The sequence below is a fragment of the Athene cunicularia genome (assembly GCF_003259725.1).
Source record: "Athene cunicularia isolate RWA chromosome 1 unlocalized genomic scaffold, athCun1 chr1_part1, whole genome shotgun sequence".
In the NCBI taxonomy this organism is placed as follows: Eukaryota; Metazoa; Chordata; class Aves; order Strigiformes; family Strigidae; genus Athene; species Athene cunicularia.
The window spans coordinates 128,067,345-128,093,167 of record NW_020799091.1 but is presented as its reverse complement, the minus strand read 5'-3'; the positions used below and the strand labels follow the sequence as shown (position 1 = coordinate 128,093,167).

Genomic DNA, 25,823 nt, shown 5'->3' with positions numbered 1-25,823 from the left:
TACATAACTTTAAGTTATAAAGCCTTACTTTTTTTTTTTTACTTTTTTTTTTTTTTTTTTTTTTTTTTTTTTTTTTTTTTAATATTAATTCAAGCCAAAACCTAGAGGGAAGCTCAGGCTCATATTACTTAGCAAATAGAAATTAAACATTCTGTTTCTACACTAGAAGTTTTAAACATGGCATCTAAAAATGGGTTACATTTTACAAACTATCTTTTTGCAAAATAAAGAGTTTTTTAAAGAATTCCTTCTGGAGGCATTTTCAGACATCACTGACCGTACCCATGGAAACAGCCCACTTGGAAACAGGAGGCAATTCAAGGAGATCCCTACACCAAGTAACTATTTTTACCTTTCTTCAGCCTCTGATATGTTACCTCAGGATAATTCTTCTCTTTGAATTTATTCTCAGAAGGCATCTCAAACTCAGGATGGTCAATCTGCAAAAAGGAGTAAAGGAAAAATACAGTGCTATTTTCAGAAACACTGGGAATGTGAATATGTGCTCAATAGGCTTTAATTTCTGTGTCACAGAATTTTAAATGTTAATAAATGTCTTTCATTTTTGGAAAAATACAGAAGTAATTTTTATGAATCTATCATATTCTGTGGCTCATTTACAAGCTCATTAAAAATCTGTGGTGACTGATACTCAGATGAAAACCACACAAATTGGTGGTGAGCAATTGGGCGGGGGGGGGTGTTGGGGTGTTGTATCACTTCTTTTCTTTCTTTTTAAACTGTCTTTTTGTCAACTCCTGAGTTTTCACACTTTTACCCTTCTGATTTTCTCCCCCATCCCACTGAGTTTTATGTAAAAAAAGTGCTTTTTATGTAATAAAATCAAGAACTTCATGGAAATTTGGGAGAAACTTCAGAGAAGAACATGCATGAGCAAGCCAGGTTCTCGTGGGCTGTGTAACTGACTCTTTATTCCCAGTGCTTCCTGATCATTTTCTTTCTTTAGTCCACTCACCTGAATAATATTGGTCTTGAGATCAAAAGGACTAGGTCCCACATAGACTCTGAAAAAAGGAAAGGTACTATATCTGCCCATGAGAGTCTGAAGAGTTTCATTAAAATCTTTTGCTTTCACCACACCTGTGACATTCCATCCAACAACCTAGAGAGGGAGATAGAATGACAGGTGAGAAAAACACTTGTTTGATCCATATTTATGAAGTCTTTTTTTCATTCCTAGGAGCTCAGTCATTATGACAACTCAGAAGCAACAAAGCAAAGAGCAACAAGGGAAACATAAAAATTTCTACATATCCTGTTGGCTTTAAAATAACCTGTCACTTTCACTTAAGCAAAACAACTAACTGCAAAAATGATACAGGGAAAATGAATTATAATTATCAAAAGAACAAGGTGTACAGGAAAAAAGCAGGAGAAGAAGAAGAGAATAAAGAGCTTTCGTTTTTCTGAAGTCAAGGACAATCAGGGATTACAGGTCCTACCTCCCTGACAAGCAGATTCACAGGTAGGCCTGCAGTCACTGTTCCTTCTGCTGGAAGGTTCTTGGAGACAGGGCATAATTGCCCTTTGCTGGTAGGAAGATGTACAACCCTTCCTGGCACTGAGGAGTCTCCCAGAATGGAAAGAGAAGCACTTTCCTATTTAAACAAGCTCCCCTGAAGCCTGGTCATCAGATCTTGACACAAAAATTTCACCTGTTTTGCAAGATGTTCCCTAATCTGTAAATTGGATTCAGTTGTGAGGAAACATTCATGTACCTGATGTCAGAAAATCAAATCTTGAAACGGCATTTAAAGCTAGAAGATTCGTATCTTAGAAATTGTGAGCTTAAACCAACCTTTATCATAAGCTTGTTTCAGGGCCAGATGCTAGCAAAATTCTATCATGTAGGACCATATGACCCTAAATTCACACTCCTTTTCCCTGCAGGACTTATCTTCTGGAAGGAAAGGAAACAACACAAACATTCACCTGATTTAGGAGGTCCTTCAATGGTTGAGTTCCTTGGGATTCTATCTGTTGGGTATCCATGCAGGACCGATAGAACTGGATTGCTTTCTCCTTAGCTGAGCCTCTTATTGCAAACTGTGGGCGCTCTGAGGAAAAAAAAAAAAAAAAAAAAAAAAAAAAAAAGATTGAAACCTAGAGAAGTGGTAAAAAAAAATAATTGGGCAGTATTAGTGCAGAGAAAGGCTGTCAGAAAATACTACACTGCACTTTGATTCAGTTGGGTTGGTGTCATAATTTTAAAGTGTGACTTTAATCTGTGTTGTGATTTTAATTCAGATGGTAGCCAATTACCACATGGCCAGTTGTTTACTTCTCTCCCCCTTCCCTGGTGAAACAGGGGAGGGACAAAAGAAGAAATTCATAGGTTGAATTAAAAAAAAATTAATAATAGTAACAAAAAAACAACAGTAACAACAGTAAGCCCAAAACGGGTAAAATGCAGCAGTGGTCTACCGATCAGTGACCGGTACTCAGCCGGCCCCCAGCAGCAATCTGACTGCACCAGAAAATCCTGCCATGCTGACCTGGAAATCAAAACGGGGTGTGACAGAGCACACATCTGCCTATATACTGAGCATGACGTTACATCATATGGAATTCTACAATGATAGATCCAGACCCGACCCTTCAGCTGTGCTCCCTCTCAGCCCAAAGAAAGTTAACTCTATCCTGGCCAAAACCAGGACAGTCTGTTATACTCGGCAAGAGGAACTAAAATGTTTAAAATGCAGATATTAAATGTGACATGCTCGAGAATAAATCTGTACATGCAATGATAGAAGAACAAAGAGACTGGACTCAGCTTGTTAGGAATGATTTTGCTTTCAGCTATTAGTATTCTCAGCTCTGACTGAAGAAGATGCTGAAGGTAACCCAACAATCATCTGTCCCTACCTAAAAGCCTTTTCAGGATCAATTGGTTTTCTTCCAACAATACATCAAACATATTTAGTGATTCTTCTGTGGTTCTGCTTGAGTGTTTGCCTTCCCAGCTGCCACAGGCATATTTGTAGAAATCCTCACAGGGGTTTACAGTGTTATTCCTAGAATTCAGGAGTCTGGCCAACAGTGTAACACCCAGCTTGGCATCACAGGATCCTGGGCAGAAAGTAAATAGGAGAGAACTGAGCAATGACAGTGAGAGTGAGAGCAACTCCAAACAAAAAAATATTGAGGACTTATCTGTGGGACATTTCCACTGAAAGATTTATTTTTAGTACAAACTCCTTTGCATGCAGAATGTTGAATTCCTTGTAAGTTTTTGCTGAATATGGAGCAAAGTGTGTTCTTTCACTTTGCAGGAAGATTGCCTTTGCACTTCTTAAGGGAGATTCTTTAAATAAGGACAGTTAATCAGTCTAGAGGTGGTGTCCTCTGTTTATACTATCTAGGCCGTCACAGGTGGGATTATTCTGCCTTCTCAGTGTATTTTCTCTGAATCTGACAAATCTGGCCAAGTGATAAACAAGAATCAACAGATGTTGTCAATACATGAAGCAAAAGAAGGACATAGCACAGAGAAAATGAGATAATTTTAAAACATGGAGGGAGATGTTCAAGCATGGGAAACATTTCTCAGCAGTTACATTTGTTAAAACAGGACAAAGACTTTCTAGTACATCTTTCTTTGATCTAAAACTCCCTTTATCTAAATTGCTGCAAATCACTTGGGTTTGAGTTCTCATTTTGGTTTAGTGCCTGGTATCAACATCAAATCAGATCAGCTATTTACTGAAATAAGCCACTTGTAAATCAAAGTAAGACTTTCCATACTATGGTTTCAACAGTTGACATGTTGAACATCTCTCCCACTATGACCCAAGGAAAAGGCAGAACACTATACTTTTTTTACAACTGGTGAACTGGTGTTATGATTCTTTGATTCTGAAAGTCTGATTCTTAACACAGATGCTAAGCCTAATACACAATGGAGGCAGATAGGAGAGAAAGGGGTCTTAGAAATGGGGTGGATGAGGAAGCAGGGAAAAGGATATCCCATATTATACCTAAGCCACAAGTCACCATGATGTAGGTGATAAGCAGTGTAAAGCCAAGAAGAGTACTGAGAAGTATACACAGAAGTAGGCTTTTTCCCTGAAGGCATCGTTCTTTCTTTGCACCTGTTCTCAGCTCCTGGTCACAGGTCTGAAGAGAGAAAAATGAGACAAAGAGAAAAAATGAAGGAAGAAAATTTCATATTAACGTTAGCATTGGTCATATACTCTGTCTTCCACCTAATCTACTAGAAAATCTCTCACAAGACTAGTGCCAGGATACCAACACTCACCCAAGTCACTTAGGTGACTGTACTCCAGATGCTTTCTCAGCTCTTTAATTTCACAATTGTTGCATAGTGTTATGAATTATGCATTGAAAAGCCAGCTTGCCATGAGGAGGCCTGTACCTCCATAGTTCCTTCTGGTTTATGGAATCACCTTGTGGAATCACTCCTAAAGGTATCAAAGCCTTTTTGAGACCATAAAGCTAATAATAGGATGGCTAAGACTGAATGGCTAGGTGATTCTTTATTCTGAGAGCACTAACTTCAGGTCTCTCCTCAAGAAATAACTCCTACATCCTAAGCCCTCTAGTTTAGTTCAAGTGGGAGAGAAGATTTGCCCTAATTTAAAAAATGCAGTAAACTGTAAACCACAGAGAAGATTTTATATACAGACAGGTTTTACCTCACTTAAATTTAGTTGTGTTCATAATCTAGGCTGTCTTTTTAGTCAGTGGAGAAGGCTAGGCACCTTACGAGTACAGCTTCTATTTTAGGCATTCATTTTAGGATGAGCTGAAGCATCCTCCAGAGGTACCTCGTTTTTTTCTCCATTGACTACAAAGGAAGTTAGATGACTATATTAGGGTACACCCCTAATGTCTGCCTGGATAAAGTTAGATAAAATGACATTTACTCTGTATGGCCACTGCTTCTACCGACTTTGATGTGCATAAGACTGAAAAACAGCAGATTACAAGAGAACGGACACAGGAATGGATGCTGGTAACATAAGGACATGGAAAGAACTGAAAAAATAAGAAGTGGAATAACTAATAATATACAGTGAGACAAAGGGGGCAGAAGGAAACCAGAAGGTAATGGAAAACCTGGGAGGAGGAGAGATAGAGAATAAATAGTATAGCAAGCAAGGAGTATGAAAGCTGATGGAAGTGCTACTCTGAGTGTCTTACATGCCAGTGTCAGGGCATAGCCTGCACTGTCCCACAGCCTCATGTTTAGCTTCCTGTGCTCAAGCCTGGTTCTCTGGTAAAGCTGTTTAAGAAACATTGACAGGCCTTGGATCTCTCTGAGAAAAAAACTAGAAGCAGCCTTGGTGGAGGTGCCCACTTCTTCACTTGGGAGCTCCTTTTGGCAGCTCTCGTACATGATGTCAGTCTGAGCTATCTTGCAGCAGCAGCCATGCCTATGGCCGTTGATCTGAATCCTGACCTTAACCTACAGACTTGGTTCTCAGTGTTTGACTTTGGACCTGTCTTCTCACAACAGACTTGCCTGGAAATCTACACTCTTGGTTGACCCTGGCTACAGTCACTAGACCTGTCTTAACCCCCTCATTCCTGTACTGTGGGGGTGCACCCCTTGCTGGTAGTCGTTACTTCTTGCCTGCCTTGTCATGACTCTCAGGTTTTAAGCTGTCTTCCCCTGTCTGCTCTTGCTTCTGTCTTACATTCAGCAGCTAAACTGCATTTGTCACCACACTCAGTATCTATCTTCTTTGCCACAAAACCAGAAAACATAGATCTTTACAAAAATCACAAGAAGAAATGAAACAAATTCCTACAAGGATTAAGTACCTCACAGCATATACCCCTTCACTTGAGGAAAGGCTAAGGAAATTAATGAGTCTGATGAATCATCTTAATATACTATGTACCCTTCCTGTACAAAAATATTAACAGAATAGAAAGCACAGAAAGAAAAGAAAACCAGACCTCATCATTTTATATCTTTCAAACATGCATTTATTCAATCATTAACAGAAGCCTCTCAAAAACATATGTCAGCTTACTTGACTCATGGAAACTACTAACAAGGGTTAAATACCTAACTGCTTTTCTCCCTTTAAAATCCTCTTCTGACTTCTTTAGACAGAACACAGGATAACTAAATGGAGAGCAAGTACATACAAGTACATACAAGTGAATCCTGGCATTAAAAGATGCTGGATACAGAACAAGATCATACTGGCAAAGTATAGGAAATATAAAGGAGCAAATCCAAATTCCTTTCATACCTCCCTTTTACTCTTCGAGTAGAGAGTGTCACAACCTAAGAGTATAGAAGGGAAGTAAGTGAGAGAAAATTTGCTCGGCTGAAAAGGAAGAAGAAAAAGTATTCTTCAACATGCAAGCCCTCATCTGTCACCATTTAGGAGTGAATGATTTACATTCGCAATGATCATGACTTCTCTGTTGCAATAGACTTCTTTTCACATTAAAAATACAGCCTATTCCATCTATGAAATATTTATAATTTGCAATTCTTTGGTCTCATGTTGTCAGACAACATCTATTTCTCTCTTTCGAGTGCTAAATGACATGACTGCGGAGATACTAACAACAAATTTTTCAAGAATGTAACTGCAGTTTCTGCTGAACTTCTGATTATCAGTAGGTCTACATCAAGCCTAAACATTATGTACCTTTGGAAATGGAAAATGTATCTAATAATAGATTTTTTTTTTTAATCTGTAAGAGATCTGGACTCTCCCCCTCAAGACTCCAATGTGAAACAACTAGAGAAGTACCTAGCTCAGAACAGTATACCCCAAAAGAATAGCATAGCCTAAAAGAAGAGACAGAGGAGTGGAAATCGATTGTGTACTTCTACTTAGAAACTGAATTAAGGTCTGTGCTATGTGAGCCATAAGGGTAAAAAGTGTTCTTCAAACACTTCACCTCCCATAAGAAATGTCTTTCTAATCTTGCCTCTGTTACTGGGGCTGGATTTGAGAGGAATTGGGGACCTACATAAATGGAGAAGAAATAGGAGGGCAGTCATACTTAGTTGTCCCTTATATGTTTTACATGACAACACCTTAAAGAAATCTAGACAGACAAGTATCTGTCCTTTCAGTACTCTTATAAAGATACTGACCTGGGCAATATTCCTGTCATATTCTTTATCTAGTATGAACTTCACTTTTATGCCACAAACAGACTAAGTGGTTCACAGGCACTGATATACAGATCCCTTCCTAATTCAGTGATCCTTGGTCAAGGAAGTGTGGATTTAACTAGATGGAACTGGAGGTGGGATATAAAACTTCCAGGGCACAGGATTCAGAAGCATTATATAGCTTTCCAGAAGCAGAAAGCAGAAGCACTTTATTGTGGTATGTTTTGAGGCTTGTTTGCCTCATCCAGCATGCTTCATATATATGTGTGAATATGAACTATTCACACAAGTGAATAGTTTGAACAAGCCTGTGGAAAAGGATAAAGAGTCTTTAATCTCTAACAGAGCTTTTCCGTAGGGGTCTCACTTATGAGTAAGTGAGAAGAATTATTAGTATTTGCATAAAGTTGAAGATGGATGCAATTTCCAGTACAGATTCAGTTCTTCAATGCTTTTCTTTTAAGAATGTGCAAGGGCTCAAATTTAAATGGCTTCACTGTAACTAGGTGAGATCAAATGCCTGTAAAATCATTAAAAGCTGACTTCTAATGGTCCTCAATTATAAAATTAAGAATTTTGAATTTATGTACTATATGAATAATCCAATTCAAATGCAAGCATGACAGGCTAACAGAATCTTGACAGGTACTGTTATCACTAAAGCAAGAATTGTTTGATGTAACTAAATCAGCCAAAGAATTTCAGTTTCCTTCAGCATCTCCTTCTGTTTGTGAGCCATTGTTGAATTCTGCAGGGATGTTGAAGTTCCTCTACATAATTCTTCCTCATCTTGCAATTTCCCAGCGTTGGGTGCTGTTGCAGAAGAAGCATCATCTAACTTTTACGAAAATAAAGTAAATTAAAATAAAGAGATCTAAGACAGGGAGAATTGGAGTTCTTTTTCATAACTATTTACCAGACAATTTAGAGATATTATTTTTCAGCCAGTATTCATTAATTACCGACTTTGGCTGTTACTCAAATTGTATTTATAATATTAGTCATGTGGATGACATGTTTTCAGACTAATGCTCCAATACTCACAAAAACTTCAAAATTTTCTTTAATTTATCTTTTGTCAGCGAATCACTTAAGCACATAAATTTGGCACATTAAAAACTATTTGTGAAATAGTATTTTAGCCTGTGTTCAAAATATAGTACCTAATAACATAAGAAACTAAACAGAAAGTTTACTGACTTATATTCTACACTACCAAAAGCTTGAAGCATAACCATGGTCAATAACTATTTAACATTATCATTGTTGTCTGATCTTTATTACACAGAAATATGTGAATGAATATACAAACCAAATATTTCTGCAAATTCTTCAGCCAGAAAAATGCAGACAAGATAAATATAAAATGATCATTTGCATTACAGCCACAGTTCTTGCAACACCGAACAACAGCTCTCAACAAAACATACACATTTCTTTTTTTATATTATTTAGTTACATGGAAAACTTTACTTATCTCTATTGTCCTTGAATGTTTTGTACATTTTTGCAACCCTGAGATAACAGTTCAGGTCAGATCAATTTTTCAGTAAATATGCAATTGACACTTTACTAGTTATTTATATATGACATCAAATCAGGAAAAGGACACTGCACTATATGGGGAGCAATTAGGCTTACCATGTCATTCTCACATTCAGAAAACTATGCCATGTTTAACCACAATTATTTGTGGGGAAAAAAATTTGCATGTTTCTGAGCAAGTGTTTTATTAATTTATTTGAAAAATGGGGATACAATTAACAATGCAAATAATCAGACTCTCATTATTGTTGTTATTATTATTATTATTACAACTACTTACTGGTCAGTGCTTCAAACAGATCTGAATACAGCCTCAGAATAGCCATTAGGATGACTATCAGGAAGGACAAGAGCCCCTAAATCCTTGCACCACATCCCACATCATTAATTCTGAGACCTGGACAAGCGCCTTCTAGATACAAACTGTCAAAACCTCAACTGCTCCAGTTCCCTAGGGTGACAAGCAGTATAGCCGTGACAGTGAAAGGAAAGGAGAGGGGTGAAGTGTAGCTCAGCAGACTGCAAGACAGACCAATTTCCTTACCTCTGGAAGAGTCCTCATCCTTGTCACTGAGCAGGCTTTGCTCCTGTGGTTACAAAAGTTGTCAACTCTGGTTTCTTATTTACTATCAGTCTTCTGTGCCAAAACACACTACTAACGCACTGACAATCTCTTCTTCCCAGCTTGACTGATTGCTGTGGGGAGGAGAAAAGAGAGGAAAAGCTCTGAGAAAAACACCCTTAAAGAAAATGGAAGGGAGGGAAATGGATGTATTTCTGCAACTCTCCACTCACCTTCTCTTCCTAACACCTCTACTTCTCATAAAACTGTATTTTTTGTTCCCTTCTGCCTCTGCCTGTGACCCATGTGTCTTGGAGCAGCCCTGAAATCTTTCTGAACAGCAATATGTAAATCTCTATCTGCCCCAGCATCTTCACAACTATTTGCTGTTTCTTTTCTCTCCAATAGCCTTACTATCCTGCCCACCCAACAAGCCTCTTTTCGTCTGGTATTCTCACTGCTACTAGCCTGTTTCAACCTGTTGCTTTGGGGCCTGAAGGCCTCTGCCTAATTGCAAGCTAGTGGATCCTAGTGCTCCTCCTCCAGCAAAAGAAAGGCCAATGTGCTGACTTTCTCTTTTGCTCTCTCTCATCTGCATCCAAAAGTCCTTTCAAGGTGTGAACACAAATCCATTTCTGATTCTTTTTCTTTTGCATTGAGCCATAAAAGAATTCATTCATTACTGATTCTGTTTACAGTTCTTCATTTGCTTCTCAGTGATGGCCAGCCTATGTGTCTTTGCTTCCTTAAGGATGCATATTGGAAAGATCTGGGAGGTAAGTTTCTCTGATTTGAGGACTGGGAACCAGGATCATTTCCCTGAGACATTAAAAACTGATTAGGGGATATTGAGAGTTAAGATCTTCTCAAGTGGTAGCTGGGAGATGAGACATATGGTGGGGACCAGTCTGGTGTCAGCTTCCAAAGAGACAGAAATAAGCGAATTACCAGGACAAAACTTTTTACTTCCTCACCTTGCTGGTCTCTCAAGGGAATATGCTGTCTTGATTCAGTAGTCTCAAGATAATTAGGTATCTCTTCAATTGTTCAGAGCTTCCCAAATCTTTGGTCTCTCTCCTGAAGTCCAAATCTTCTTCCCATCTTCATCAGTCTGATTTTTCCCCTGCTCCTGTAGTGCTTGAATAGTTACCTAATGACTTTTTAACGATTTTAATGATTTTTAAAACCTTGTAAACTAATCAAGACACATCTTGAAAAGTAGTTGGATCACAACCTCATTATATGTTCGCATAGGATGTTCCAGGAAATGAAATGATTATCATTTTCTCAGTGAAGAGCATGGGTCTTTGAATTAGTACATGGTTTAGTGGTGCTGTGATGTTGAGAAAACTGTCTTGAAAGATCTGGCATGAAGGTGATGTTCCCTCTTCCAAGTCATCACAGAACATAATAACATTATATACTGTGTCTAACAAACACTGCTGTTGATTTCCGTTGGACGAGTATGCTACTGAGTAGCATTCTGCTGCAAAAGAGTTTGTTAAATAATTCACTAGCAAAGTTGAACTGTTATGGAGAGAATCAAGTTGTTACAACTTTCATTTATTCCAAAATTCATGTCTTTCTTTAGAGAGAATGTGGATTTATTTCACAGAGATGCTCACTCTGCTTGTGCTCTGAGATATCCAGGTGTAAGACATATTTTATCAAAAATTATGTGACCCACACTTCAGAAAAATCTGACTGTGGCCATTAGCTGAAGCTGAGTAATTCAGACACTGTAGTTATGCACCTTTTCAAGTAAAGTTTCTTGCATCTATCAGAGTAAGTACAGAGCACATATGCATCTGGCAGCAATAGAGAAGCATACCTTACATTTTCCATACTACCAACTGGATATGGAAGTCTTCTTCAGGTTAGGTACCACAGGACAGTGTAATATGTCTGTATATGCATTTAGGCCCTGAAAAAGGTCTACCTTGGTGAGGATTGCATGATGGCAGTGTGCAGTCTGACATCTTTATTGAATATACAGCCTGTAGAGCTTTGGGGATCTTCTGAGCTGAATATGTGAAGTATTCACATATACAAAAATATGGTTCTGTATATATGCAGTTGTTTTTTTCCTGCTAGCACATAAGTTTCTTTGAAGACACCTTATCAACTACCAAAAGTGAGTACAAAAAGTTTCTCTGTAAGCTTTTTCTAACTACAGAAGCAGGAAGAGGGCTTGGGAGGGGGTGTGGGAGACGTCACAAGTAAACCTTATCAAATTCCCTTCTTATCTTTAAGGCACAGGTGACAGCTCTGCTCTCTTGAGTCTACAAATTAATGAGAGGACCTCTGGCTTTTTTCTCTCTGACATACTCTTTCTCTTCTCTATAAAGTGCGTTAGTTTTTCCAAATATACCACTGATCAAGCCCATTGAAAAGAACAGAGTGTTGCACATGCCTTCCAGCTGTCGCACATAAAAATGTTTCATGACAATTCTTTTTTTGATACCTCTTAGATTTAAATAGATATGTGATTCAAAGAAAATTGGGATTAGTAAGTGCATGGATGTGTCTTTCACAGATGTTGCTGCAAACATTTTTTATACATTCAAGATGGTTAGTAATCTAGACAGGTTTCAGAAAAATTTCTTAACATCTCTTCCTGAAGTGAAAATGAACTGAGACTTTGATCTTCTACACTGTGTGAATAACAAATTCCCCTGCAACAGTTTGGTAGGGTGAAGTTTTGCTTCATAGATTGATATTCCAGCTTCAATCTTCCAAAAATATCTATGTATCATAGACAGCACACCAAAAAAAAAAAAAAAAAAAAAAAAAAAAAAAAAAAAAAAAAGCACCAGCTTTATGTAATTAAATGAGAAAAAAAAGAGCATTAGAAAACCATGATGCAGCAATGTTAATGTCACTGGCCATCTTGAAAACTCATGTGGAAAGGTTATCACTTACAAAGAAACTGTACTTCGTTTTAAAAATAAACTCATCTAACTCAAGCTTTTCTACCTCAAATGGTCTCTGATGGTACTACCAATGACCAGTGTGATTTCTGGATTAAAGCAACATGAAAAAAAAATCTCATTTATATGAAAGACTTCCTACCAAAGGCTAGTAGTAGTTTTGGTAACCACCAAAAGCAAAAATTTTTAAAACATCAGAACACTATAGCACTGAGAACTTGTTGATTCTTTAGAGAAGTTCAGAAAACTGGAGGCAAGATAACCTGAAATCCATAAGGTTTTCCACTGTGGAGGGGGGACTGACGGCAGGATAAAATCATTTTAAACAGCCCAGAATTGGAGCTGCCTATCCAATCTAGCAGAGTGTTTTAGCTATCCCATGTGTGACATAGAAAGATCCCTTCTGGGGCAAAAATACTCTCAGAGAATCTTAGTCATATATGCAGATGGGAACTTTTCATTACCCTTTTTACCACCAAATACTTGCTCTCTTATCTCTACCTTCAGTCCACCAGCTACATATACAATCATAGAGTCACAGAACGGTTTGGGTTGGAAAGGGTCTTTTAAAGATCATCTAGTCCAACCCCACTGCCATGGTCAGGGGTATCTTTCACTAGATCAGGTTGCTTAAAGCCCTGTCTGACCTGGCCTTAAACATTTCCAGTGATGGGGCATCCCTGGCTTCCCTGGACAACTTGTTCTTCCAACTTCTCTGGGCCACTTGTTCACACAGAATCACACAGAATCATCTAGGTTGGAAAGGACCCTGGAGATCATCTAGTCCAACCGTTTGCCTAGCACAGTTCCCACCTACAGCATATCCTTAAGCTCTAAATCGACCCTACTCTTGAACACCTCCAGGGATGGGGACTCCCCCCCTGCCCTGGGCAGCCCATTCCAACGCCTAACAACCCGTTCTGTAAAGAAATACTTCCTAATATCTAGTCTAAACTTTTCCCTGGTGCAACTTGAGGCCATTCCCTCTTGTCCTGTCACTTTCTACTTAGGCTAAAGAGGCTCAAACCAGCTCTCTGCAGCTTCCTTTCAGGTAGTTGTAGAGGGCCATGAGGTCTCCCCTCAGCCTCCTCTTCTCCAGACTAAACAATCCCAGTTCCCTCAGCCGCTCCTCAGAGGACATGTGTTCCAGACCCTGCACCAGCTTTGTAGCCCTTCTCTGGACATGTTCAAGTAACTCTATGTCCTTTTTGTAGTGAGAGGCCCAAAACTGAACACAGTAATCAAGGTGCTGCCTCACCAGCACCAAGTACAGGGGCAAGATCCCTTCCCTGTCCCTGCTGGCCACACTAATCCTGATACAAACCAGGGTGCCATTGGCCTTCTTGGCCACCTGGGCACACTGCTGGCTCCTGTTCAGCCAGCTGTCAATCGATATCCCCAGGTCCCTCTCTGATTGGCAGCTCTCCAGCCACTCCTCCCCAAGCCTGTAGCGCTGCTGGGGGTTGTTGTGGCCCCGGTATTTGCCCTTACTGAAACTCCCCCAGTTGGCCTCAGCCCATCGCTCCAGCCTGTCCAGGTCTTTCTGCAGAGCCTCCCTACCCTCAGCAGATCAACACTCCCACCCAACTGGGTGTCATCTGCAAACTGACTGAGGGTGCACTCGATCCCCTCATCTAGATCATCAATAAAGATGTTAAACAGGAGTGACCCAAACACCCAGCCCTGGGGGACACCATTCGTGACTGGCTGCCAGCCGGATTTAACTCCGTTCACCTCAACTCTTTGGGCTCGGCCATCCAGCCAGTCTTTTACCCATCCAAGCCATGAGCAGCCAGTTTCACCAGGAGAATGCTGTGGGAAACAGTGTCAAAGGCTTTACTAAAGTCAAGTTAAACAAGATCCACAGCCTTTCCCTCATCAGTAAGCAGGTCACCCTGTCATAGAAGGAGATCAGGTTGGTCAGCCTTTCATAAACCCACGCTGACTGGCCTTGATCATCTGGTTGTCCTGCATGTGTTGTATGATGGCACTCAGGATGAGCTGTTCCATCAGCTTCCCGGGCACCGACGTCAAGCTGACAGGCCTGTAATTTCCCAGATCAGCCTTCCGACCCTTCTTATAGACGGGTGTCACATTGGCCAATTTCCAATCTGTCGGGATCTCCCCGGTCAGCCAGGACTGCTGGTAAATGATAGAAAGCGGCCTGGTGAGCACCCAGCCAGCTCCTTCAGCACCCTCAGGTATATCCCATCTGGTCCCATAGACTTGTGTATGTAATGCAGTAGGTCACTCACTGTCTCCTGGATTGCAGGGGGGTTGTTCTCCCAGTCCCTGTATTCTGGCTGTGGAGGCTGGATTTCATGAATACAACTAATCTTGTTATTAAAGACTGAGGCAAAGAAGGCATTAAGCACCTCAGCCTTCTCCTCATCACTTGTTACCATATTTCCTCCTGCATCTAGCAGGGGATGGAGACTCTCCCTGGACTTTCTTTTGCTACTGACATACTTATAAGAAACTTTTCTTGTTATCCTTGACTGCAGAGGCCAAATTAATTTCCACTTGGGCTTTAGCCCTTCTGATTTCCACCCTGCATAGCCTCACAGCATCTTTGTAATCACTGTGTGTGGCTAGCCCCTTCTTCCAAAGTCAGCCCTTCTGAAGTCCAGGATGTCAGTCCTGCTTAGCTCTCTCCTGACCTCTCTAAGAATAGAGAATTATTTCATGATGGCTGTGCCCTAGTCGGCCTCCAACCTCCACGTCGTCCACCAGCCCTTCTCTGTTCACAAAGAGGAGATCCAGCAGGGCACCTTCTCTGGTCAGTTCACTCACCAGCTGCATCAGGAAGTTGTCTCCCACACATTCTAGGAATCTCCAGGACTGGTCTCGTTCTGCCGTGTTGTATTTCCAGCAGATGTCTGGGAAATTAAAGTCCCCCACAAGAACAAGGGCAAGCAATCATGAGATTTCACGTAAGTGCCTATAAAATATCTCATCCATCTCTCTGTCCTGGTTGGGTGGCCTGTAGTAGACTCCTACTACAACATCTGCCCTGTTGGCCTTCCCCCTGATTCTAATGCAAAGACACTCTGCCCTGTCTTCACTGCACCTGTGCTCGACGCAATCATAACAGTCCATAACATACAGAGCCACCCCACCACCTCTCCTTCCCCATCTGTCCCTCCTAAAGTGCTTGTACCCATCAATTGGCACACTCCAGTCATGGGAGACATCCCACCATATTTCTGTAATAGCAATGACATCATAATTTTCCTGTTTCATCACGGCTACAAGCTCCTCCTGTTTGTTACCCATGCTGTGTGCATTGGTATACATGCACTTCAGATGGGCCGATGTTTTGTCCCCTTCCCCCTTCAAATTTAGTTTAAAGCTCTGTCAATGAGCCCAGTTAACTCCTGCCCCAAGATCCCCTTCCATTTCCTGGACAGATGCATTCCGTCTAATGTCAAAAGGTCAGGTGCCCTGTATACCAACCCATGATTGAAGAAACCAAAGCCCTGATGGTAACACCAGTCTTGGAGCCACCCATTCATATGCTGAATTCTCCTGTAATCTTCCTCATCCATCCCTGTTGGAGAACGGCTTGCAGAGAGCAAGGCCATAGCTCCCTGCAGGAGCTGGTCGACCATAGCTCCCTGCAGAAGTCGGTCGCAGCCACCTGAGGTAAACAGAGGAAAAAACCCAGCGTACATTGATGATAACAAGGACTGTTGTGAGAACAGGGAGATAAGTTGGGGCGCATTATGACCTTGGGGGTGAGAGCAGAACAGCCCTGGGAGGGAAGCAGGTTCACAGCAAGAAAGATGTTTATGCATACCAGAAATGCCACAAGGGGCTGGGGTATTATAATGTGACCTTTTAGATGTACCCAATGGCTGAGATATTATAATATAGTTTCTTAAATGTATCCAATAGAGTTACAAGTAGTGTATTGTAGAATGCTTATATAAGGTGTGACTTCTTTCAATAAAGTTGAAGCTTGCTTTATCATTCACATTGAATCGGCTGCTTGCTTCCTCCGCCCGCAGCACATCCCCCCAACCAAAGGGATGGAGGAGAACACAGTTTGTGCCCCTGACCCCTTAAGCAGTTTTCCCAAGGACCTGAAGTCTCTCTTCATTGCTTTAGGCCTTCTCCTGGTGATGTCATCACTACCTACATGAAAAACCAGGAGAGGGTAGTAATTCTTCGGTCTCACTAGGGTAGGGAGTGTTGCTGTGAGGTCCTTGATGCGGGCCCCAGGGAGGCAGCAGACTTCCCTATGAAGCGGGTCTGGTCTGCATGTGGGGCCTTCGACACCCCTTAGAGTGGAGTCACCCACTACAATGACTCTCCTGGGGTTCTTTTCAGAGCTGGTTTTAATACCTGGTCTGAAGTGACCTGGCCTTGGTGGACCTTGGTCTTCTTCGTTTGTCTCATTTTCTTCCTCCTTCTCTTCTTTGTTCAGAAGTTCCAGGGCCCCGAATCTATTGTGAAGGGGCATCATGGAGGGTGAGGGAGGTGTTGATATATGAAATGTTAAGAAATTTGGTACATAACTAGTAAGATGGTTGTAGTAGGCCTAAGAGTTGTCTGTTTAAGCTAAGGAGTTTCTGAGCTGTAGGAACGAAGAAAGAAACTCGCATAAACATAGATAAAGGCCCCAAGGACAGAAGATGTGGAAGCATGGTGACAGAAGATAATGTGCATTGTATGACCCAAAAGATTAGGCCCAGGTCCTGGCAACAGAAGATAACGGACATCACACTTGAGATAAGGTGGGCAATGAAGGATTTAGTCAGAGGAGTCTGGCTTTTAGGGGATGCTATTTTGAAATTGGGGAAAAGGTGACGAGGCAGACTACTGGCCTTCCTCCTGAAGACCCCCAAAGACCACCACCTGGAGGCGATGTGCAGGCGCAAGAGTGACATGATTGTTTTAAAACTGCTGATAAAGTTTTTGGGACTAACCACACCTTAATAGTAAATATGTATGTTTGTGTTGTGCAATCCTATGAGTATTTATAAGGTACCTGCATTTAAGTGGTAAATCTAAGGGGTTTGGTGTGCACGACTGTGGAGGAGCGATCCCCCATGCACCCAGCGCTGCAATAAAGAATGCCTGCTTTCTAAAGCTCTGATTCTGAGTCTTAGAGAGTGTTTCTTCAACCAGCTTTCCGGTATCAGTGGGGAGAGGATTTTCATGCCTCCCTGAGCAGGGACCTGTTTTCAGCCTCCCTCATCTCTTAGGGTCCCTCCTTCTGCCTGATAGCAAGAGGATGAGGGATTACCTGCCTCGTTTGGAGCTTCCATTAGCTCCTGTTGCTTCAGGGGTGCTAGGGTGTTACTCCACCAGTCAATTTCCTTTTCACATTCCCTAATACTTCTTAATCTCTCAACCTCTTCTTTGAGTTCCACCACCAGGCTGAGCAGGTCACCCAGCTGATCGCAGCGCACACAGATGCTGTCCCTGCTGCTCTCCGGCAGGACTGACAGGCTCAGGCACTCCCTGCAGCCTGAGACCTGAACCTCTGCATCTTCAACATCTTCATTCAGGAAAAAGGACAGAAAGTCACTGATACTTCTAACCACTAACATCAGTGAAAAGACTTTAGGTTCGGAGGAGGCAGGAAGAAGGGGAAATACCAAAGGTTGTAACCACGGACTAATTCAGTGTATTGTAGTTCAGTTACCTTGTTGAATCTGTTAAAGATGATTAGGAAAAAAAGATGGGATAGCCTGACCTGTGTGGGTCCTTCAAACTGAGTATTTATCAATCCATCCAAAAAGAATAGTATACTCAGACCTGGAAGCTAAGTGGGTAGAATGGATGCAAGGTATGTGAGTCAGAAAGCAGACAGTAAGGGTAGCCTTGATGACAGAAAAGGGGTTGGTTTCAGGTAGAGAAGTGAAGTCTGAGAATGAAGATAGGAGAATAGAGAAGATTAGGCAAGAAAGCCAGAAGAAGGAGAAGAATTGAAAGTAAGACTGGGAGGAGAAGATATTGGAGATGAAACTACAAAACACTGACCTTATTTTCTTTAGTTTCCCTCAGCATAATCCTGCCCTACATGAATGTCTTCTATTATTTTCTGTGTTACTTTAATATCTAATTTTATTGCTTCACTGGGCACAATCTCTAAGAATAAATAGGCTTAATTATAATATCACTTCAGGCTGTTGTTAATGAGTTAGGAGTTTGCTGCAGTTACTGTACTAGTGAGAACTTGAATTTATTTCTACGCAACAGGGTAAAGATTTATATTTAAAAAGATTTTTTGTAACTGTATCTTTTTACACATTCAGACATTAACTGTGACAGCATCCCAAAATACCCATGAGGCATTGTTATCCATTCATAAAAGCAAGCCCTAGCCTCTGAAATTTTTATTTAAAATGAAGGAGGAAAAGAAAGAATAAAAACGTAATCCCCGAACAAGCAGCCACACAGCCTGATGTTGAAGATGCATACTAAGGCAAATGAACTGTCTAAGCCCAGCAGACTGCCAGAGGGACTCTTTTAGAATTAAGCGTGTACTAACTCTATTCTTACTCCTCCACAGTGCACCATCTTCCAAAATATACCTTAGAATACCCTTTTCCATAGTTCTTTATAGCATTGGCTCTCTACTTACAATTGTTTACAGGATGATTTAAAGGGATATTTACTCTATAATTCAGTTCTGACTCTGAAAAGTCAGTAGAACAAAAAGTCCCCTTTCATAATACAAATAGTGTGTTGCGTTTTACTGCATTAGCCCTAGAGATACAACTGAGATGAGAAACAACCTTGTGTGAGATACGGAGTTGTTCACTAATATGTTTGTGGCAAACTCAGGCTAAATTCTGTGCTTGGTGTCAGTAAAAGACAACTAAGTCTTATAACCTAAACAATGGGTGCTAATGTGTGAGGTGATAAGGGCCTTTTATTCCAAAGATTATGGAGCTAATAAGAAGAATCAATTATATTTCACATGCAGATTAAGTTCTGATGCAGAATCACTTCAGTCATGACTGTTAAAATGCAATACTCACCTGACTCAGAGACTTGGGTCTCAACATGTATATTTTAACTGTAATGTCACAAGGAATTATGCAGAAGCATAGTGTTTACAGTTAAATTAGAAACTATAAGAATTCCATGGCCATTGGCAATGGTTTAGAAAGTGTCAGCAAAAACACTGTTTTTCAATATTTTTTAGATAGAAGCATGTCCATATTATTTAACATTAGTTGCAGCTGTGGAACAGACATTGAAGTGTCATGAATCATAAAAATTCTTCTCTTCTGTTTAGTCCCCAAATCTGCTGTTCCCCATTATGTTTTAGATTGTACTTGATACAAAAGACCATCATATACTTTGCAATATCACAAATAAGGCTTGTGAAGTGCAAAGAGGACTGACATATTTAAAAAGAAAAAGTGACCTCATCTCTCCTGAACAGAACCCTAAATTTCCTTGCTCTGTTTTTCCATCGTTTTCATTTTATGTCTTCTCTTCTTACCCTTTTTGCCCCTTTCTTTATCTCCCTCTATTACACTGTGTTTCAGTAGTTAAGGCCCAAGCTCAGGATTCTGGAGATTTCAGGTTTCACTCTTATCTTTGATCCTGACATAATATGTGGGTTTGAGTCATCTGTTAATTTAATTTAACAGTGTATCTGTGAAATGGAGTTGTTTGTACCTGCCCAGCAATGTGACATATTTCAAAATTAACTGATTTCCTGTGTGACTATGAGGTATTATTAAGTATCAAAGACTTCAGTACAGGAAGTCAAAAGGCAAACTGAACAGCCTAATTAGCAGGGAAAGATTTTCTCCCAGACTGATAAAATGGAAACAAACATATTTTTAGTAGACTTCTATGTAGTTAAATGAGTATGCTGTGCTTTCATTCACTTCTCAAGCACAGGATCTGCTTTCCCTGTGGCATTCCTGAAGCTTATTGTTAAAACTCTTCTAAAAGTTTGAAATTAATATGTGACTTTTTTTCCTCTAAGTTTTAACACTATAATTGTAAAAAGGATCTGACTTTGTAATTATGAAGCCTGCCACTTCTTGCCCTCCCCATAACATACATGGAGAAAAGTTTATACCTGTGTCTTCAGAGTTATTAAAAAATAACTTTTTAACATATGCAAAAGCATGTGTAACCCTTCTCTGCAGTTCATTCCTGCAGTTCTGACAGCTTCTTCCCCATCCAATATTTATGCATATGTTTATCCATATCTATAAGCATTTGTCCATATTTTTTCAGTCTGCATCTCCAGTTTTTGTCAAGATGATTTTGCATTCTGAATCTGTCTTCCAAGAACTTTGTGGCCAGTCCAAGCCTGGTGTCATGTACAGATTTTCTAGTCTGCAGTCACTATAAAAAATAAAATTACCCCTGAATATTGGATGCAGTGTTCCAGATACTGTCTTAAAAAGTGCTGAGTGGGACAATCACTTCCCTTAATCTACTGGCTATGCTCCTGTTAAAACAGGTGTACACCGTATAGTTATTCCCTATACATTTACTGAATTATTTTATGTACTTATCTACCCATCTACTGTGGTAGTTAGTTCTATTTAAACAAACTGTCAAACCCATGGAATTTACTTGTGTTGAATAGCGTTGATATTTATTATTTTACCATCAGGTGGTAGAAAGATGGTACTGGGATGGACTCATTGATAAAGTTCTCAGGTACTGCCATAGTGCATATTATCAGGGTCTTGAGTGCGTTCCTTCTCCACTGCTTCTGGGGTTTTGCCTGCCTAGATTCAGAGCCAACTTACACAATGCAGCTGGCTGACCTTGAATCAAATTGCTGTGAAAAGCCTCGGTGGAGGTTGGTCCCTGCTACTTTCAGGAACTGCTTTGCAGAAGCTGGGAACTCACCCTTGGTCTCTACCTGAGCTATGCTGCAGTTGTACGTGTGCCTTTACACATGCTTAGCTGATCTGGATACTGATCCTGACCTGCGGACTTGAATTCCTGGCTTGATTTTGGACATGCCTTATCACTATGGTCTTTTCTGGCAATCACTGGACTGCTGGCTGACCTTAGTTACCATCACAGATCTTATGTGCTGTCCTTGCTCATATGGTGTGGGATTACATGCCTGACAGTGTCCTTACTGTCCCTGCCTGCCTTGTGAGGATGCAAACTTCTTGGCTCACCTTTCCTTATGGAACAGCTCCTCTCGACACTCCTTGACACACAGAATCACGGAATCGTCTAGGTTGGCAAAGACCTTGAAAATCATCCAGTCCAACCATTAACCTAACATTGACGGTTCCAAACGCATGGTCATTCTCATCTACGTTTCATCCATAACTCTCCCTCTGGACTTAAAGCATGTTGAGTAGCTTTTGAAATTGGTGAACAGATACTGCCTCTCTGTAACCAGCATATGGGGATGTGTACTTTGTTAATTGTCTCCTTGAAGATGGGGAGTTCATGTTCAGCTAACACCTGTCTGATCTCTGTGATGATGTTTCTGACTTATGGATAGACAGTCTGGAAGATGGCCTGAGAAACCACCATCTACACTATGGACTTTAAATTGACTGCCTAGCAATTAACACTGATATGGCAAGGCTACACAACACAATGGAGGACATTCTTCACAGGTGTTGGAACCCAGAATGTGCTATGGTGACATCTCGTGACATGCACTAGGTCACTGCATAGAACCTTGAAGGTGACCTTCTTTATGTCAAAATTTGGCACTTCCTGCTGACCACAGAATCACAGAATCATCTAGGTTGGAAAGGACCTTGAAGATCATCTAGTCCAACCATTCACCTAGCACTGACAGCTCCCAACGACAGCATATCCATAAGTGATAAATCGACCCTACTCCACCACCTCCCTGGGCAGTCCATTCCAACGTCTAAAAACCCGTTCTGTAAAGAAATACTTCCTGACATCTAGTCTAAACTTTCCCTGGCACAACTTGAGGCCATTACCTCTTGTCCTGTTACTTACCACTAGGTTAAAGAGGCTCAAACCCAGCTCTCTGCAGCTTCCTTTCAGGTAGTTGTAGAGGGTGATAAGGTCTTCTCTCAGCCTCTTCTTCTCCAGACTAAACAACCCCAGTTCCCTCAGCTGCTCCCCATACGATATGTGCTCCAGACCCTTCACCAGCTTCGTTGCCCTTCTCTGGTCCACCCAAGTGCACAACACAATATGACCTCAGGAACTGGAGGGTCATTTTCTGCAATGTGAAGAAATTATCTACCCTTCAGCAGCATATTTTGCCCCTTCCTGGAGAAAAAGATTGGTCCAGTATTTCTAGATAATTCCTGAGCATGAGCATACTTGAGAATACAGCAGCAGTAGAATCAAAAGCAACAGCTAGAAAAGAGGGACTATCAGTCAGCTTGTCAGTTAGTTGCCAGATAGGATAAGCTTGGCCTGGCTTTTGAGGTGTGCATTGAGTATATGCACATGAGTCACTCCAGGACTCTTAGCCATGGAAACAAAGATCATTCCTTGGAATGGGTCACCAGGACAATAGAAAGTTGAACGAAACTTTAAGTTCTGTAGTTTAATTGTTACATACGGGATGAATTGTAAAATACTAGTAGTCTATAAAACTAAATTAAGAATAATTTTTTGTAATAAATTTGATTACATGCTCTGTGTCCCATTCTCTAATTGTACAAACAACTTGTACCATTAGGATAGTATTGTTGCATGTTAATAACTACTAACAGACATTAGTACACTGTCCTGTTTTGTTAAGTGTAGAACTAATCTATCCTGTTGAAACACCACCAGCATAGATGGTATTCATGACACTTGTTTAAAGCAGTTGCTATACTTACTATTCTTAATTAGATTCCATAATCTAATGATTGTATGCTACAGGCTGATGAATCCATTATCCTCACGATGCATGAATTCTGTGGCTTTGTTTTCCTGAGGTCGAGTTGGTAGTGAGGCTGAGCACATACTCCTCAGGCATATGCAGAAACACACAAGCACATACAGTCAGAATACTCAAGCACACAGCTGGCCACACAGATCAACATGCACAGAAAGTATGCCATCCTATATAATGTGCCTTGAAAAGTTAGCTAATGACACTAAGAAGACATCAGAATTAGCAAGACATTTAAAAACTAAGCATCCAGAACATGAAGACAAATATCTACAGGGTTTTTTCAGCAATGTTTCAAGCTATGTGATATTCAATCATGCAATCAAATAAATTTACCAAATTTCATAAAATAACAGGCATGCATGCTCAAAAATTTTTTATTCATAGGGATGCGTTATCAAAAAAGCTTGATTACTGCTGTAGGCAATCATAGATCACATTAAAGCATTTCTAAATTCAAACTACACAAAGAAATAGTGCTGAAAAAATATTTCAAAATTTCTCCCTTGATAACTGCCCACACCTTCTACTCTACTACTGACAGCAATTTGTACCACTTCATTTCTAAAAAGTCTTTGTGGTTTTATTTTGGTGTTCTGGCCTACATATAAAACATTCCTCCCAGACCTTTTCACCAAACCCAAACCTATCCACTCACCTCGAGGACCCTTGACTTTTTTCTTTTATGTGGGAAGTGTTTGAACTCACTGCTTTTAGCAAGTACAACAAAATTTTTAAAGTATGCACATTCCATATGAGAGCAAGGCTCTGGTTCTGTTAACAACTGTGCCATTTCTCCTGTATTTAATGCTGTATATTTCCAGATCTTAAATTCCTCAGGTGATTTTTTTTTTTTTTTTTTCAGGAGACTAGAGGAAAATGGACCAGTGAAGTACTTTAGTAAAATAATTTTCATTTTCCCTGTTCCTAACTCTTGTGGGAGGATATTGGTCCTGCACAACTCTATGAGAGTTATAACAAGCAAAGTCGTTTATTTTTCCAATAGTACTTACTAATGCTCTCGCCAAAGCTCTTACTTCATAATTAGCCAATCAGCAATTAGACAGTTATAAACCTTTTCTCCTATCAGTATAAGACCACTCTAACACACACTGTGCAGACCAATCCCATTGTTCACACACAGTTCATGCAGCGGTAACTTCTCACACTTCAGGACTTTTCCACAGTTTAGCGTTGCAGCTGTCCATTGTTTTCCCTGCTGCCTTGGCACACCTCAGCAGCTTTCTTATCTTTCTCCCAAGGCCTGTTTCTCATCACAGCCTTGCTGCTTTTTAGAGGCTGTGTAGGGCTGACAGGCCGATGCCTCCCACATCTCCCCCTTCTTTGTTTTATAGCTGCACCTGCAAGACTTGTTTCAGAGCTTTATAAATTCAGGTTTAGACAAACTTCAAAAAACACAGTATACCTAAACCAATTCTACAAAAGGCTAAAAATAATACAGCAGTTACAGTTACTAGTTGAAAAGAGTAGGACAGTCTTTGGCTAAGTATTACCAAATCAGGAAGACACAGAATAGCACACTTACTTAATGGGGTACTAATATTCAGATCTGCAATTGCTGAATTGAGGACCCTGGATGCAGCGAGGATTTAGAGTGCCCTTCCTCATAAACTGGAAATCCTATGCAATGTGTCCATCCATAGGTGAGGCATCCAACATTGCTGCAAGCAGGTCCAGCCTCTAAACCAACAGGCCAAAATAACTGGCACTTTTATTTGAGTGAAAACATCTGATTTCATTGCTCTGCTGGGTTCCACCCAGAGCCTGGCCACCACTCAAGGGGGAAAAACAAAGGAGTTTCTAATAAGGTTAAACACGGGTACCAGATGGCCACAGGCAGTCACTCTGCAGTGGAGGGGGGGGTGAGGAGTGGGGGGGAGGGGGGCACTCGGAGAGGCCCGGGGCTGCCGCCACCCACTCCACGCCTTAAGAGTGTCCAAAACCAATTTCCAAGTGGTCGCTAGCTCACTGGCATGCTGATCCCCCTTGGAAATAGCATCCCACAACTGTTCAGCTATTTCAGCTCATTTTGCTCACCTATTTCATCCCAAAGGCTGTGACAGCATCAGCAGGAAGCCCTGGTTTCTGCACTACTTAAGTAACCTTCATACAGAAAATTCATGATAAGTTATCCCTCTCTTAGTGAATATAAGTTATGCCTCTCTTAGAGACTATATGCAGCAGGAGTCTGACAGTGGCTGTCTTCTCTGCGGACATGTTCTGTCCCATGCTACCCCTGACTGATCACCTCTCCCAGGTGATTTTCCATCAATCAACTGTTTTCCACTCTCCCTGTCACAGCCCCACTGTAGACAGTACCTCAAATCGGGGATCCTCCCGCGGCATCTTCTGCGACCTTTATCAGATATATATCTGATAAAGATAAGGAGCTGACCTGAGGCCCCAGATAAGGACATCCGTTTTGTTTCTTAATGTAGTAGAGGCTATGGTAAGTATTTCTCATAAACTCAGAAGTGATAACTGTTATTCAGGGAGAGGTTTGGGCATCAGATATAAAATACAAATATAGGCTTCTAAAGTGGGACATCAAATATTAGAGATCAAAACTGCAGTTTAAAAAAAAAAAAAAGAAAAACAAAAAAAAACACACAAAAAAAACCCAAAACAAAACAAAAAAAAAAACACAAAAAACAAACCAAACAGTTCAGCTGCTGCATACACCTAATCATAGTGTTAGGATGTCAGTATGTCTGGTCTGTCAGGTCTTTCTCTGCCAGGGCTAAGGAAAGCACCTCGTTTCCCAGTGATTATCGAACAGACACAAAGGAAGAAAAGAAA

The 25,823-nt window shown here is 40.7% G+C and overlaps 1 protein-coding gene across 4 annotated transcripts in view; it reads right to left on the bottom strand.

The window, feature by feature from the left end:
• KEL (Kell metallo-endopeptidase (Kell blood group)) overlaps positions 1 to 23,001 on the bottom strand; it is a 35,158-nt gene extending 12,157 nt beyond the window's left edge. Inside the window, exons 1-7 of one of the 4 annotated variants that reach the window (XM_026852259.1) lie at positions 22,948 to 23,001; positions 9,222 to 9,373; positions 3,999 to 4,137; positions 2,887 to 3,090; positions 1,954 to 2,078; positions 977 to 1,123; positions 378 to 440 (exon numbers count right to left, since the gene is read on the bottom strand). In XM_026852259.1, the coding sequence (XP_026708060.1) occupies positions 378 to 440; positions 977 to 1,123; positions 1,954 to 2,078; positions 2,887 to 3,090; positions 3,999 to 4,137; positions 9,222 to 9,239 (696 nt within the window). In that variant the 5' untranslated portion in view covers positions 9,240 to 9,373; positions 22,948 to 23,001. Of the gene's footprint in view, positions 1 to 377; positions 441 to 976; positions 1,124 to 1,953; positions 2,079 to 2,886; positions 3,091 to 3,998; positions 4,138 to 9,221; positions 9,374 to 9,472; positions 9,733 to 22,947 lie in introns of those variants that run through there. The other 3 variants (XM_026852247.1, XM_026852269.1, XM_026852280.1) reach the window with 3 other exon arrangements.
• Positions 23,002 to 25,823: the final 2,822 nt, after the last annotated feature.